The 12821-nt window shown below is 39.1% G+C and overlaps 1 protein-coding gene across 7 annotated transcripts in view; it reads left to right on the top strand.

Moving 5' to 3' along the window:
• The window catches only part of LOC149300883 (RNA-binding protein Musashi homolog 2-like), a 284563-nt gene that overhangs the window by 82732 nt on the left and 189010 nt on the right, over nucleotides 1-12821 (top strand). For all 7 annotated transcript variants that reach the window (XM_089484527.1, XM_089484526.1, XM_089484524.1 and 4 more), the window contains one exon: nucleotides 6869-6961. In XM_089484527.1, the coding sequence (XP_089340653.1) occupies nucleotides 6869-6961 (93 nt within the window). The remainder of the gene's footprint in view (nucleotides 1-6868; nucleotides 6962-12821) is intronic.

Raw genomic sequence — 12821 nt, 5'->3', positions numbered from 1 at the left:
AAATAATTGTTATGCTGCAATGTGTAGATCACTTCCATAGGCGATGATTGTCACGCCAACAAGGGCCCATCTGGTTACATAATACCATTTACATGCCATTCCCTATACCCCTTCCCCAACCTCTGAAACATTTAGAAACATGCGTGGTCTGAGACTAATATGCATGGATATTTATACTTCAGGTATACATAAGCATGTAATCCTTTAATACAGCTTAAATAATACAGTAGAGGCCACATAGAATGAAGCCAGGTTTTGTTTCTTGAAGATGGTGTTGATGGATCGCCCGTCCATAAATAAATGGCTCATGCTTACACACAAGGTACACAAAGGTGTCCTTTATATGTCATATGTACTGCAAAATCAGGGGTCATACGTGCCATTTGAAATAACTAAAGAATTTGTACTGTGTTTGTTGCTCATCCCCCTCATCCGCACCATGCCCTCTGTGTGCCATTGGGAGGCAAAGAAGATACTTTGTCCTCGACTAAGCTTTTCTTCCTGAAGGTCACAGCCACTGCTGGTCAACCAGAAGTCACTGTACAACCTGTTATCTCCTCAAGGCAGATTTGGTGCACATTTGCTCATCAGTAACTGATTACCATATTTAAGTGAAAAATGTAAATTCAATTAATCAAGGCCAAAGGTTAAAGATGCTGCTGTTTCTTCTTTTTTGGTGAATTAAATTTGTGTATTCATTCAGTCCATTTTTAACATGTTGTTATGCTTAGCCTTTTCCTCTTTACTCTGACGACGTACCAAGATATCATTGGATTACTCAACTTTGCCATGTAACAGTGGCATCACTGGGAACAATTTAAGATCTGAGGATTATTTGCAAGTTGTTCTAATTACATTACCATGAAAATGTTGATGTGATTGCATGGGGACATGAAACGATCAGCTGTAATAGTGTTATTTCTAGGCAAAGGGCCCTATTAGCTTAAATACTAATTGCACTAAACCTGTGTGCTACATGCAGACCCCTCTTCCATGATCAGTGACTACAGCCACTCACTGTTACTTTTACACATTTATGTATTTCTGTGAACTATATATATATATATGTATATATATATATATATTTATTTACTCACATAGTCCATTGCACACCATTCCAAATATTCCAAGCCCGGCGCTAGTAATGTGTGTGTGTGTATATATATATATATATATATATATATATATGTATATATATATATATATATATATGTATATATATATATGTATATGTGTGTCTCTTTTAGTATTCATTTGAATGAAGAAGGAAATAGGTTTTTGATGTGCTTCTGTGATTAAATGCCAGAAATGAATATTGTGGGTCAGCTTTCATTTCCTGTTTTCACTTAACTCTGTAGATTTTTTTGTTAATGAAGCTGGATTGTGTTATTAGGTCTTAAGTAGCTGTGAGTCAGTGCGAAGCTTCTCCTTCCCCTCATGTAGCATTGCCTTGGGTGCCACATCTGGCGTATCAAGAAATCTGTCTTAATTGTAAGTGAGAGCCTCCATCAAATAATCGAAAGGCTGCCTAGAAACGTGCGCTGAGAAAATCGGAATGTACAGCTTTTATTAACGTTCCGCTCTGGTGAAAAAGTACTTTGCAAGCAAAACAAAATGGATTGTAGGGCTTCTGTGGAATGGTCTTGCCTATATAAGATACTGTCAGCGTACGATACGAATTCATCCATGCTAGTTACTCTGAGAGCAAGCAAACGTATATATGTGTGTGTTCATTTTACATGTGGATGCTTAGCCTGGCTTTTTTGGGGTGAAAACTCCAAAGAGCCTTTGCTTCTGCACACCAATAAGACTTCTCTGTAGCATTTTGGTTAACAGGACCCTTGGCCCCTGCATGGACAGGTGACTGCTGAATAAGACATGCGCATCAAAGAAACTCTGAGGAGGAATACAGTGTACAGTGTGTGGCCTCACACATCTTTTCCCTGTAGCAAATACTGGCCCTCTATCCCACTCGTTAAGTAAAATCCAAGTTCACCCCCTGTCTGTTTCCTGAATGTCCACTTTGATGCAGAATTATTATATGCCTTTGGGGGTTAGTTGAGTAGCTTGTCATTGTTTGAGGCTGAAATGTCCAGTGGCATTCAAGTGATCCGTCTGTGATCAGGACAATCGTTTATTTAGAATGTATGCCCAGTAGCTAGTTCGTAGCCACGGAGGGAGCATGGCTTTCTTGTGCCCATCCGAACAGCTGTCTGTGACAGAACGTGTAACGCAGATGCATGGCCATTATTTCATTGCCACTTCAGTAAAGAAGTGCTTTATTTTCCCATCGTATTGATGGAGTGCTGTGCCTTAACCTCACATGCTGTTTATTTTCACAGTGCAAATAACACACGTACACAAAAACACACACGCATTTGTCACTCCGCGCTGCCAATATTTTGCTGCGGTTTGTGCTTGAGAGGTGAATCTCCCCATCTCTTTTATCAATGTCCAGGCAGCTTTGCTGTGTACTGATGGTGTGCATTTGCTGTTAATGTATCCCCTTAAAAGAACTTTTATCTTATATGACGTGTGCGTTGGGGAGACCATAACCTTTTCCAGGTAGATTGTTCGCACATGTCTAGTTATTACAGCAAAGTGAGATGCATGGGCTTTTCAGTGTATAAATTACAATAGGCATGGGTTAAAATTCACCTGTATTTCATGTAGAATACAAGCTTCTCACAGATCAGTATCTTCATTTGTTATAGGGAAAGTGTAACTTAGAGGTTTGTGAATGCTGGTGGTTTGGAACCTGAGGTTTTCTAAATGGATGGCCATGGACTGAAGTTAAGAGATGAAAAATCAGATGTGCTTTAGATTAACAATTGGTTGGCTTGTGCATGACCTCTGTTCACATGTCTGAAGATGTTCTGTTTATGTGTACTGTGGACTACACTGAAGGACCACACTGTTCTTTTGAGTGTTTTATACCAGGAACTCCCCCAGCGGCACTTACTCTATTACCAGCTTAGTGCATTATCTTTAGTCTGGCACTGGGATGGCAAGTCACGCAGAGATTTCCAGCGTCGGTGAAAACCACCCGTGTTTTAGGTGGAACAAAGACTTCTCTTTTAATTTTTAATTTTTACTGAAACAGATTTTACTGTGATTTTAACTCTTTAAATGATTTGTTGTCCCCAATAATAAAAATAACACAAGAGTCTGAACTTGAAAAGCAACTGGCTGTTCAGGGGCTTGTAAAGCCTAAAGATGATTTTTTCCAGTTATGCATTTGTAAGATCTTGGTGTAAAATTGATGAAATGCCAAGCTTCGTGATTAGGTAAACAAGCCTTAATGCTTCCCCTAATATATAGATATGCGGAGAAACATTTCCGTTTATATGCAATTAACTTCTTCAGAAGTCAAATTAATTTGAGCAATTTGTGATACAAATAGCATGTTTTCCATTGAAGCTACCTGTCAAATTATGTTGGGAAAAAAGGCAAGTAGCCTGAAGGGGTATAAATGACTCCTGAGAACATAACGTGCCTTCCGTTTTAGTCTCCTCCAAGGCGAGTTAAGTGTTAGACAAACATGATATCTGTCATCGTTAACAATGGCATCTTAAAGGCTTTGGTAAGAGGACTTCCTCGCTTACATAGAAACGTGCCATTTGCAGGCATATGAAAATTTGGCCAACTTCATGAGTCCTTGGTCTTATCTTAGATTCTGGGTAACCATATGCATATTCTATCCGTGTTTAAATTATATTACTACAAATCTCAAATTAAGGGTTAGATTTGATTTTCGGCAACCTTAACAACTGTAGACTAGAGGCACTGGTCTTGAAATCGGCAGACAGGCCAATAATTTAGTGAATTCCGGCTTTGACCACAGGCAGCTTGATAAAGAAAAAATGATTGAAATGGATTAAATCTATTGTGTTCGTGCAAGTGTACGCATAATTCCTAGTCTGTTCATAGCCTTTGATGCCTAGAGTTTGAATCTCCTGCTGCAGAGCTTGACAGCATTTTGTGTGATGATGAAGTAAGACTTGGATTTATGTATTATTATTGCACCGTTTGCTTGTAGAGACAGCGTGGGACACATTTCTGAGAAGCTTGAGTTTTGTTTCAGGGAAAACTCCTGTGCTATGTAAGGACAGGGGGTGACACATGCTTAATTTAGGGCTCCATTATTTTTAGCCTTGGAAGTGGTACCTCTGCCTAATCCATTAAAATGTACAATAACACTCTTGGGAGCTGGGGGTTCTTGGCTTTACCCATATTTTCATCTCTATATATTATAATTGCTAAGATATTTTCTAGGTAAAAATAATAAAGCCAATCTGCTTTAGAAAAAAAATAAAAGTCCATGGACCTGCCCATCAGTGAGGCATCTGACTAAAGACAAAACACGGAGCCTCATCATGTCCAGTACGAGGCTGAATGAAACTCAGTTTACGTCGGGCACCAAGAACAGTGTGTCGGCTCTACTTAGACTCAAGTATATTTCACCTGTGTGAACCTACAGCTGGAGAACCTGCCACGTGTTTTATGCAATCAGTGTTTCATTACTTCCAAGGGGTCTCTGGAGTCGAACACGTTCTGCGGGAGAGAATGGCACTCCTGAAAGACATCTGTATTATCCGCCCAGGTGCACAGATTCGAGTCTCTGTGGTGCTCTTTTTACTGTGTATATTTAAGTCACAAAGTTTGCATTTCTCAGCCGTTAAGGATAATTTCTGTTTTGGCTTAATAATTAACACGAATAGACAGGCTTATTGGTTTGGATCACTTTTAGTTTTGAGAATAGTGAGTTTGTCAAGTTCTCTCCCTAAATAAAACGCTTGTATCATCCTCGCTTCTCATTAATTTCCTTATATTAGTTTCGAGCATTTGCGAATATCTGGATTCAAATTGCAGAAATCATTATATAGGATCGTGTTTATCTTTAATTGTTTCATTGATTGGTATCCATAGCTTGTCAAGCAATCTGTGCTTTCACTAAGGTGAAATAAATAAAAAACCCAAAAACTAATTCCTTGCATCCTCGAAATATTTATTGAAAATGTAAGTGCTAACAGCTGTTTTTGTTGAGCATTGTGGCCAGTACATCCCAAGTAGATCATATACATCATCAAGCAAGGGATCCCGGGCATGAACTTCCGTATGAATGTAGGTGAAAGGAAATCCAGTATGCTACATTTTACAGATCAAGCCTTTTAATCAACATTTAATGGGAACTGTCACCATCACAGCTTTTGTTTATTGAAGGAAGCTTTTGTATGCTTTTTGTTTGCCAATTGCTGTAATTGTTTTGGAGATTTAGTGTAAGTTTTGCCTCATGGAAGCCGAGGAAGGCAACATCCTGTGGCAGAACCAGCATTTTAATACATATTCTATCTCGTGTCCTCAAGCACCCTTATAAAGGCTGATTGAACTAATTAGCGTAAGGGAGGCAGTGTGGACTCATAACACCTGGCCTTTCAGGATGAGCACAAATCTCCCTCCTCTCCAGTTGTTGGTCCTTTTTCTGATGCTGTCTTAGAAACTTAGGTGTGATTAAGCACAATGTACAACCATGCTGGCCTATCCACCTCTGTGCAAACACGTAGTACTGATTAATTGAACCCACGTCATCAAGAGGCAGCTCTTCAGTTAGGAACCAAGCAACATTTCTAATGTCACACTTGATCAGTGGTCCAGTTTGTATAAATACATAAATACACAACAGCGTGTAAGTGCGTGCAGGTTTAGTCATTTTAAATTAGGTTAATTTGTGAAACGTATGATTTAAAATCAAAGTTACCTTGATTTCATGTGAAAGCAAAATGTTTTGCATAGGCATTGGTTGTTTTAGAATCATGGGCTGCTCATGAGACCCATGGATGGTTGTACAGAACTTGATCCAACTGCTTTTAGATGCTCAGTACTCACTAAGGAGAAGGTAGTTGAGTCTTCAGTGTCTAGAACGCAACAGACTCAGACAAACAGGGGGAATATCGGAGCAAACCACACACACACACACACACACACGCTTTTTCCCATTCCACACACTTACCAACAGATTTATAATTTCTGCTCTACAGTGTGCAGCTCTCATCAACTAAAAGCCTGACTAGGATTTCTGTACTGTGTGAAATGTGCAATAAAGTGAAAAGTAAATGTCACTTAACCAACACAAAGAATACATTTTCTCACAGCTGCTACTTGATTTGAATATGTTTTCAGGCAGGCTGCAGTGTGTAGCCCCTCGCATTGCTTTATACATGCTCCTGTTTACATGCTTACACCTATGGGAAGCATGATGTGTGCTTGGCCTGGCCCGCATGAAACCTCATTCCTATGTACGTGTTCTTTGATTCAAATAATGTTCAGCCAGCTTACTGCATTGCCGTGCACCACAGAAGTCTACCATTAACACATGCATACATGTACATGCATTCACGAGGGGCATTAAAGAGCCTTAGTCTGATGACTTTTAAAGGGGCTGTGTAAGCAGGAATGTTTTGTCTGTGAGTAGAGAAATGTCCTTCACCTTCTGCCTGTTTGTTTTTCCAGACATTTTTGGGCTTGGGATGGGGACAGCTATTGATTCCCTTGTTTTAGTGATTTCCAAAGTGTATTTGTGTGTGTCCCATGCTGGATTCCGGCTTTAAGAACTGCACCGTGGGAAAGAACAGATATTTGTTTTATTTGCCATCCCTGATACCCTGGCAAGCGCTTTCTTTTTAACATGTTGTCTACACATGCCCTAACACTAACTGCATCAAATGTAATTGGATCGAGATGTAAATTCCTTTCATACAAAATATTCTAATTAATGGGATTAACAGGGTATCTGGGTGATATTTTTGTCCGACTTTGTTGTGACAAATAATCTGATTAAACCATGTGCCTCTTTTGTCATTCTGTGCAGATGGTCACAAGAACAAAGAAAATATTTGTAGGTGGATTATCAGCGAACACAGTAGTGGAAGATGTAAAGCAATACTTTGAACAGTTTGGCAAGGTAAGTTCCAACCTGCCGATGTAAAACAATAAAGATATACATTCCTCCCTACTATCCGGGATTTAGTGGCACTGACCCAGAATACCTCCTGCAAATTCTACATCATAGATTGTCTTATTTCCTCTTCGCTACTTTAACTTCTACCCCTAACACTCCTGTCACAATGGACCTAAAACGAACGAGTCCAATCTATTTAAACATGCAAAAGAAAAAAAAAACAGCATGCATTTTTACGCTGCTTTCAAAAAAATGACACATTGGTCTCGTTGTCCATTTCCCCATACGTGTACTCCCTGGTGCATTTAACATACATTGGAATTCTTCGCATGCATATTTCATCTTCACGCGCTATTTGGGATTTGAGCTTGCATTGAAGTTAATGGGGGTTGAAAATGGGACCTTGCGGGTTACCTTCTCATAACTCGCCAATTGTGAGTTTAGATCCCTTGAATGCAACAGGAGCTCATCTCACAAACTGCGAGTCGTTGAAATCTGCCGAGCTGTATAGAGGACGTTGATGTGGGTGCAGGCTGGCAGGAAGAAAAAAAGACTGAAGTCTCATTTTCTCCTAAAATATAAGCATGTGCATGGATTTGCATGTTTTAATATTGTTTTTATTGGATTTGCATGATGTGTACTCTTGTTCACACACAATCCGTTTTCCAGCCGCGATGGCATTAGTCAAAGCAGATTCTGGACGGCTTTGGTCGAAACGTTTTGTATTGTGACATAATTCACGCAGCCATGAGTTTGACATGTGAGCAGAAAAAAACATAACATTATATATTATAGATGAGCAGAAGTTACAATGTGTGTAGGTCAGATGAATGGTGGCAGTGAGTTGAGTCATCCCCAATATTTTATGACGGATGTAAGTTTTGTTTTGTCTAGCAGCTTGCTGCATTTACAACACTCGGGACACTGGCTGGTGGCATCAGGACACAGGTGCTCTGCCGGGTCTAGCTTGTCCATTCTTGTGCGTTTGGCTGGACACGCATAGTAAAGCCAGAGTTTAGTTTTCAGGACTAACTCAGATTTACCAAGCATCAAATGCCTTATAATTAAACATATGTGTCTAGACTATTTCAGTACTTCTAGTAGTGATTTATGTATCATTTCAGCATGAAGTTGGATGTCTGTATAGACTTTAAATGTTTATTGGCACAGATGCGTCAGCATGTGTTTATGCTTAGGTTAGTCCAAGCCCAGTAGCAGCTTTCTGATTAAAGTTTAACCCTTTGCTTGACAAATATGTCCGGCATGAATAGGTTTAAGGAGCAGGTGAAAATCGTGGATAGGAGCAGCCAGGAATTTGTTTAACAAAATAATGGCACAGCACATAATCCTGGCTTTAAAATAGTTGGCAGCCTTTACAGAATGTTAACGTTGCCTGTCTTGCGCAGGTTGAAGCTTAATGGTTTGTCCATGAGAAATGTTCATGCATTGTTATCCAGTGCGGCAGGCATGGGCTATATTATTATGTTTTCTTTACATATATGTGTGTGTGAGTAGTCATGCACAGGCGGTCTGTTATAACATATAACATTTCTGTCCAGCTACAGTATAAATGTTTCCTCACGCTCGTATTTCATGCAGTTAAGGGTAAGGAGGCAGCCTGTTTATTTTACCATCTCTCTGGTACTCTGTGTACTCTACTTGTGATCATTCTTCTTATCTCTTGCTTGTTAGAAACCCTCTCCCACTTTTCAATCCCCCTACATGTTTTCCCATGGTTGTATTTCATTGCTATTTCAATACACCAATCAGGATAGAAAGCACAGTGCCCTCTATATTCCAGCCCAGGAAACAAGTCTGCGTGGCTCCTGCTATCACTTTTATTTTAACCTCATCACTCATCGGTTAAAACCTTTCTTATCTTTCTGCATTAAAATAAATCGGTAACGGTCACTCGCAGTTCACTGACCACACAGAGCTTACCTCTCTACCAAGTACCTCTCCCCAAAACTGTCTAAAATACATTGATGTATTGTAATCAGAAAGACAGTGTCAAGAATGATTGGGCTTAACTATGTACCTGATACAATGTTACAATAATAATAATTTAGTACCGCAAGGTAAACAACCAAAATGTAAAGCATGGATGGATGGCGAAGGTCTTTGTCGTCTGAAATGAAGGAAGGGCCAGCTAAACTGAAAGGTTTAATACACAACATGAGGTTGAGTGAACAGTTCTGGTGGGAACCAGAGAGATCTGATATGCAGGTCATTGAGAGGAGCACATATGGTTTCAGTAACTGGGAGATGGTGCTTAAGGCAATGTGGATGGGACTTTAAAGCATCTGACTTTTTCTCCTTAAAATAAATATCCAGTTGCATAAAGGCTGAAGTAGTTTGAGTATATGACCAGAAATCGTTATTATTCTGTGTGGCTTAATTAGTGCCTGGCAGCTCACATGAAACAAAGTGTCCAAAGTGATATGCCTCCAGCTATGTTTAACCTCTAGTTTTTTGGTTTTTTTTTTTTTTTTACATTTTTAGTAGGTTGGTGGCAGCCAGAACAAAAGCGTTACAGTAAATTAGTAGATGGGAGAAATAACTTGTATAATAACTATATATATATATATATATATATATATATATATATATATTATGGCTTATTTGGTTTACCAGACTGTAAATAGTCACATTTTGAGAATGTGACAGATCTTCTGTAAGCTGTGACAGAAATCATTCCAGAGGTATGCACTGGGTCAGAATATTTATTAAATCTAATTACTGCTTGTGGGGCTGATCTACATAACCGTGTAAAGGTTACCAAGTTCATAGAGTAAGAAGGACACTGACTGTTGCAGAACACTGGCTGTAGGTGACCAGTGGAAACACCATGATCAAAGGAAGAGTGCTGGGGATATAAAGGTGAACGCTTCAGCTGCTATCTCTGCCTGTTAGATTTCACAGACCTTCCCACTTTATGATCACAGCTCTATTTTAGTGTTCTTTCTAATATGCTAAACAGAGACTTCTCATTCTAGTGATTTCTGTGTCTCACCAATCGCGGATTCAGGAATGTGTCGGCTCGTGTTCTTTTGTTTAGAAACAGCTCCTTACATTTGAAACAAGGATCCCGTATTCCTATGGAGTCTTGATATTACAGAGACTGTATTCATAAATATTATGTATGTGTAATAAAACCAGCAGTACATATAACTAAAAGGGCTTCCCCCCCTTTTCGTTTCAGCTTTAAATGAATCTGTAATTTATCAGATGTCCCCGTATTGTACAGATTTATATTTATCTGGAACCAGGTTTGGTCTTGATGAGTTTAGATTGTGCCCATGTGAAAGACTTGTTTTAAAGAGGGCACATCTCCATTTACTTTTAAGGAGACCTCAATGTCATGACTTCTTATAGCAAGACTTTGCTGGTGTTGTATGAAACACACAGTTTTTGTCTCTCTGAGAATAAAAATATAGCAAGAACTAATTTTCAAAACTTTCAAAAATGATAAGCCTTAAGTAATAATATCCAAGGACAGTTGGTTAGCATATTTGTCCTTTTCCACTATTATGAGAAAAGCTTTAAGAAAAAGATTTAGAATATTGCCATAAAAACAAGTGGGGGCGTAGTTTGGTGGTTACAGAAGAAGCTAACTGAATCCAGCTCAGTTCCTAGAAACGGGAAACCGAGATGGACCAGGTAACAATGCCAACAGAATGCATTGTCCTCTGCGACATGGTACCAGCACATACCAGTGTGAGTCCAGGTACTGCCAAAGGCTAATCTGTCCTTTAGATGTTCATCACTTACTAACATGCCCTTTGAAGCTTATTTCATTGATCTTTAATCTGGAGCATTGTTTTCTACATCTGTGTGCATGTATAGCACAGTCTTTGTAAGTAGTACTGGTTCTATGTAGTGTAACTTTGAAAGATAAGGTGGTCCCCACTTTTCAGCCGTGCAATCACACTTCACACGGTGAACTGTGTAATTAGTTTGGAAGACTTATGCTTAGTCATTGGTTTATCCTAATCGGCTTTTGGCTTTTCCCAACAACAAAGTGAGCTTATTTTGCTAAGCTGAAACAACTCTGCTCGCTTTGTTCCTGCCTTTTATTGTCTCATTCCTTTCATTCTGTTTCCCTGCCAAAGTTTTGTTTCATTAGGCCTACAAGTCATTTCCAATCCAGTGGGCTGCTACAATCAGGCCTTTATGACTCTGCTGCCCTGGTTCCCATGTGGCTTCTGGGCTTGTGCCAAACCTTGTTGTCTGACATGACATTTTAACTCTTTCACACCCAAACACATAGATCTCCCCTGATGGGGAACCCAAGATGAAGATGACCTCTATTGTTCATCAATTGACAATGTTAGACTCAGTGTGTCTATGAACATGTGTTTATGTTATGTGTGTGTGTGTTTCCTATTATATTGTGTAAGATTTGTGTAAAAACAATGCTAAATTAAAATAAGGAACATGATCTAACCGGAAAAAACCCATATTTTATATATATATATATATATATATATATATATATATATATATATATATATATATATATATATATACACACACCCATTGTACAGTGCTGTAGAATATGATATGGCGCTATATAAAACAATACATATACAAAATATATCCATCTTTCAAGTAGTTGTTGTGGCACTAAAAGTACAGTTGCCCTATGTTATAACTTGGAGCTGCATGACCACAGAGCGTAAATGATGTATGTATGTGAACGTAAAAAGTTAAACACGCTGGTTGAGAACTCCCCAGAGGCTCCTAGGATCCATTCTGATGCATGTTATTGAACTCTGTGGAGTGGTTAGCATGAGAAAAGCAGCCTTTCTCCGTGTAGGCTCATTCCAAGGGGAGTTGGGAGGGGATCCCGAAATAGGGCTGAAGAGCTGGTGCCAATGGGTGCAAGGAGTCTTAGTCTTGTGTCAGTGAAAGCACAGTTCATCTAGTCCTGAAACAACACTGGAGCTGAATTGTTTCATCTCGCAGACATTGACATGTAGATTTCTTTCATTTCACCCAAAGGATGTTTGTGTTCGCTGAGGGTTGGAGTGATGATGGAGAAAACTGGACTATTTAGTGGCTTAGTGTGTTAACACTGTCGTTCAGCACCCTGTTGCTTAACCATAAACCTTACAGACTACACTCTCAGCAAAGCTGCGCATATACTTTTAATGCGTCCAGGATCTACACCGTTCCCACATTGACTGTTGTAAACAATATACACTGATGTGCAAGGGAAGCATTAAATGTCAACACCATTCCTCATTATCACTTTTTCAGCTATCATGGATTTTTTTAATGCTTGTATCCTTAAAAAAAAAAATGCTGCATTTATGATTAAATGGAGAGGAATGACACAAAGTAGTCCCCAGTCATGAAATGTGCATGATGCAGTTTCAAAGTTTTTCCTGTTAAACTTCAGTTATTTGTTTTATTTTTGTGCATTCGAAATCTGCTTGTTCACATACAAATGTCCTTTTGTTACTTAGCGAACCTAAACCTTTAGAGGAAGACCAAGGGTACTGCAGCTTGAAACAAGACTGGTCCCTGTTCTCCATCAGTAGCAAGTTGACAGGCATGTTGTTAAATTGTTTGTTCCAGGAAACCTTAGCTTTCAAAAGAATTATGGAAGCCCAAAAGAAACTACATTGTGATATATAGTTATAGTTAACATCTTGTTTACGCACTTCTGTTGATCAGTGTTTGCTAGATATCTATAGAAATGGGAGGCCCATTTGGTTATGAGCACCAGGTGTACTGGGAGGCTGATGATGAACATTGTTTGCCATGATCATGGGAATGAACCGTCTGTGAATGATGGAAAGTTTGGCCGTATAGTATATCGTCAGTGCTCTGGGTATTTTTTTTGCTTGTTTTTCTG

The sequence above is a fragment of the Sceloporus occidentalis genome, unplaced genomic scaffold (assembly GCF_023333645.1).
Source record: "Sceloporus occidentalis isolate IW3139 unplaced genomic scaffold, rSceOcc1.0.p SCAF_22, whole genome shotgun sequence".
Taxonomy (NCBI): Eukaryota; Metazoa; Chordata; class Lepidosauria; order Squamata; family Phrynosomatidae; genus Sceloporus; species Sceloporus occidentalis.
This window is presented reverse-complemented; position numbering and strand designations above follow the sequence as displayed.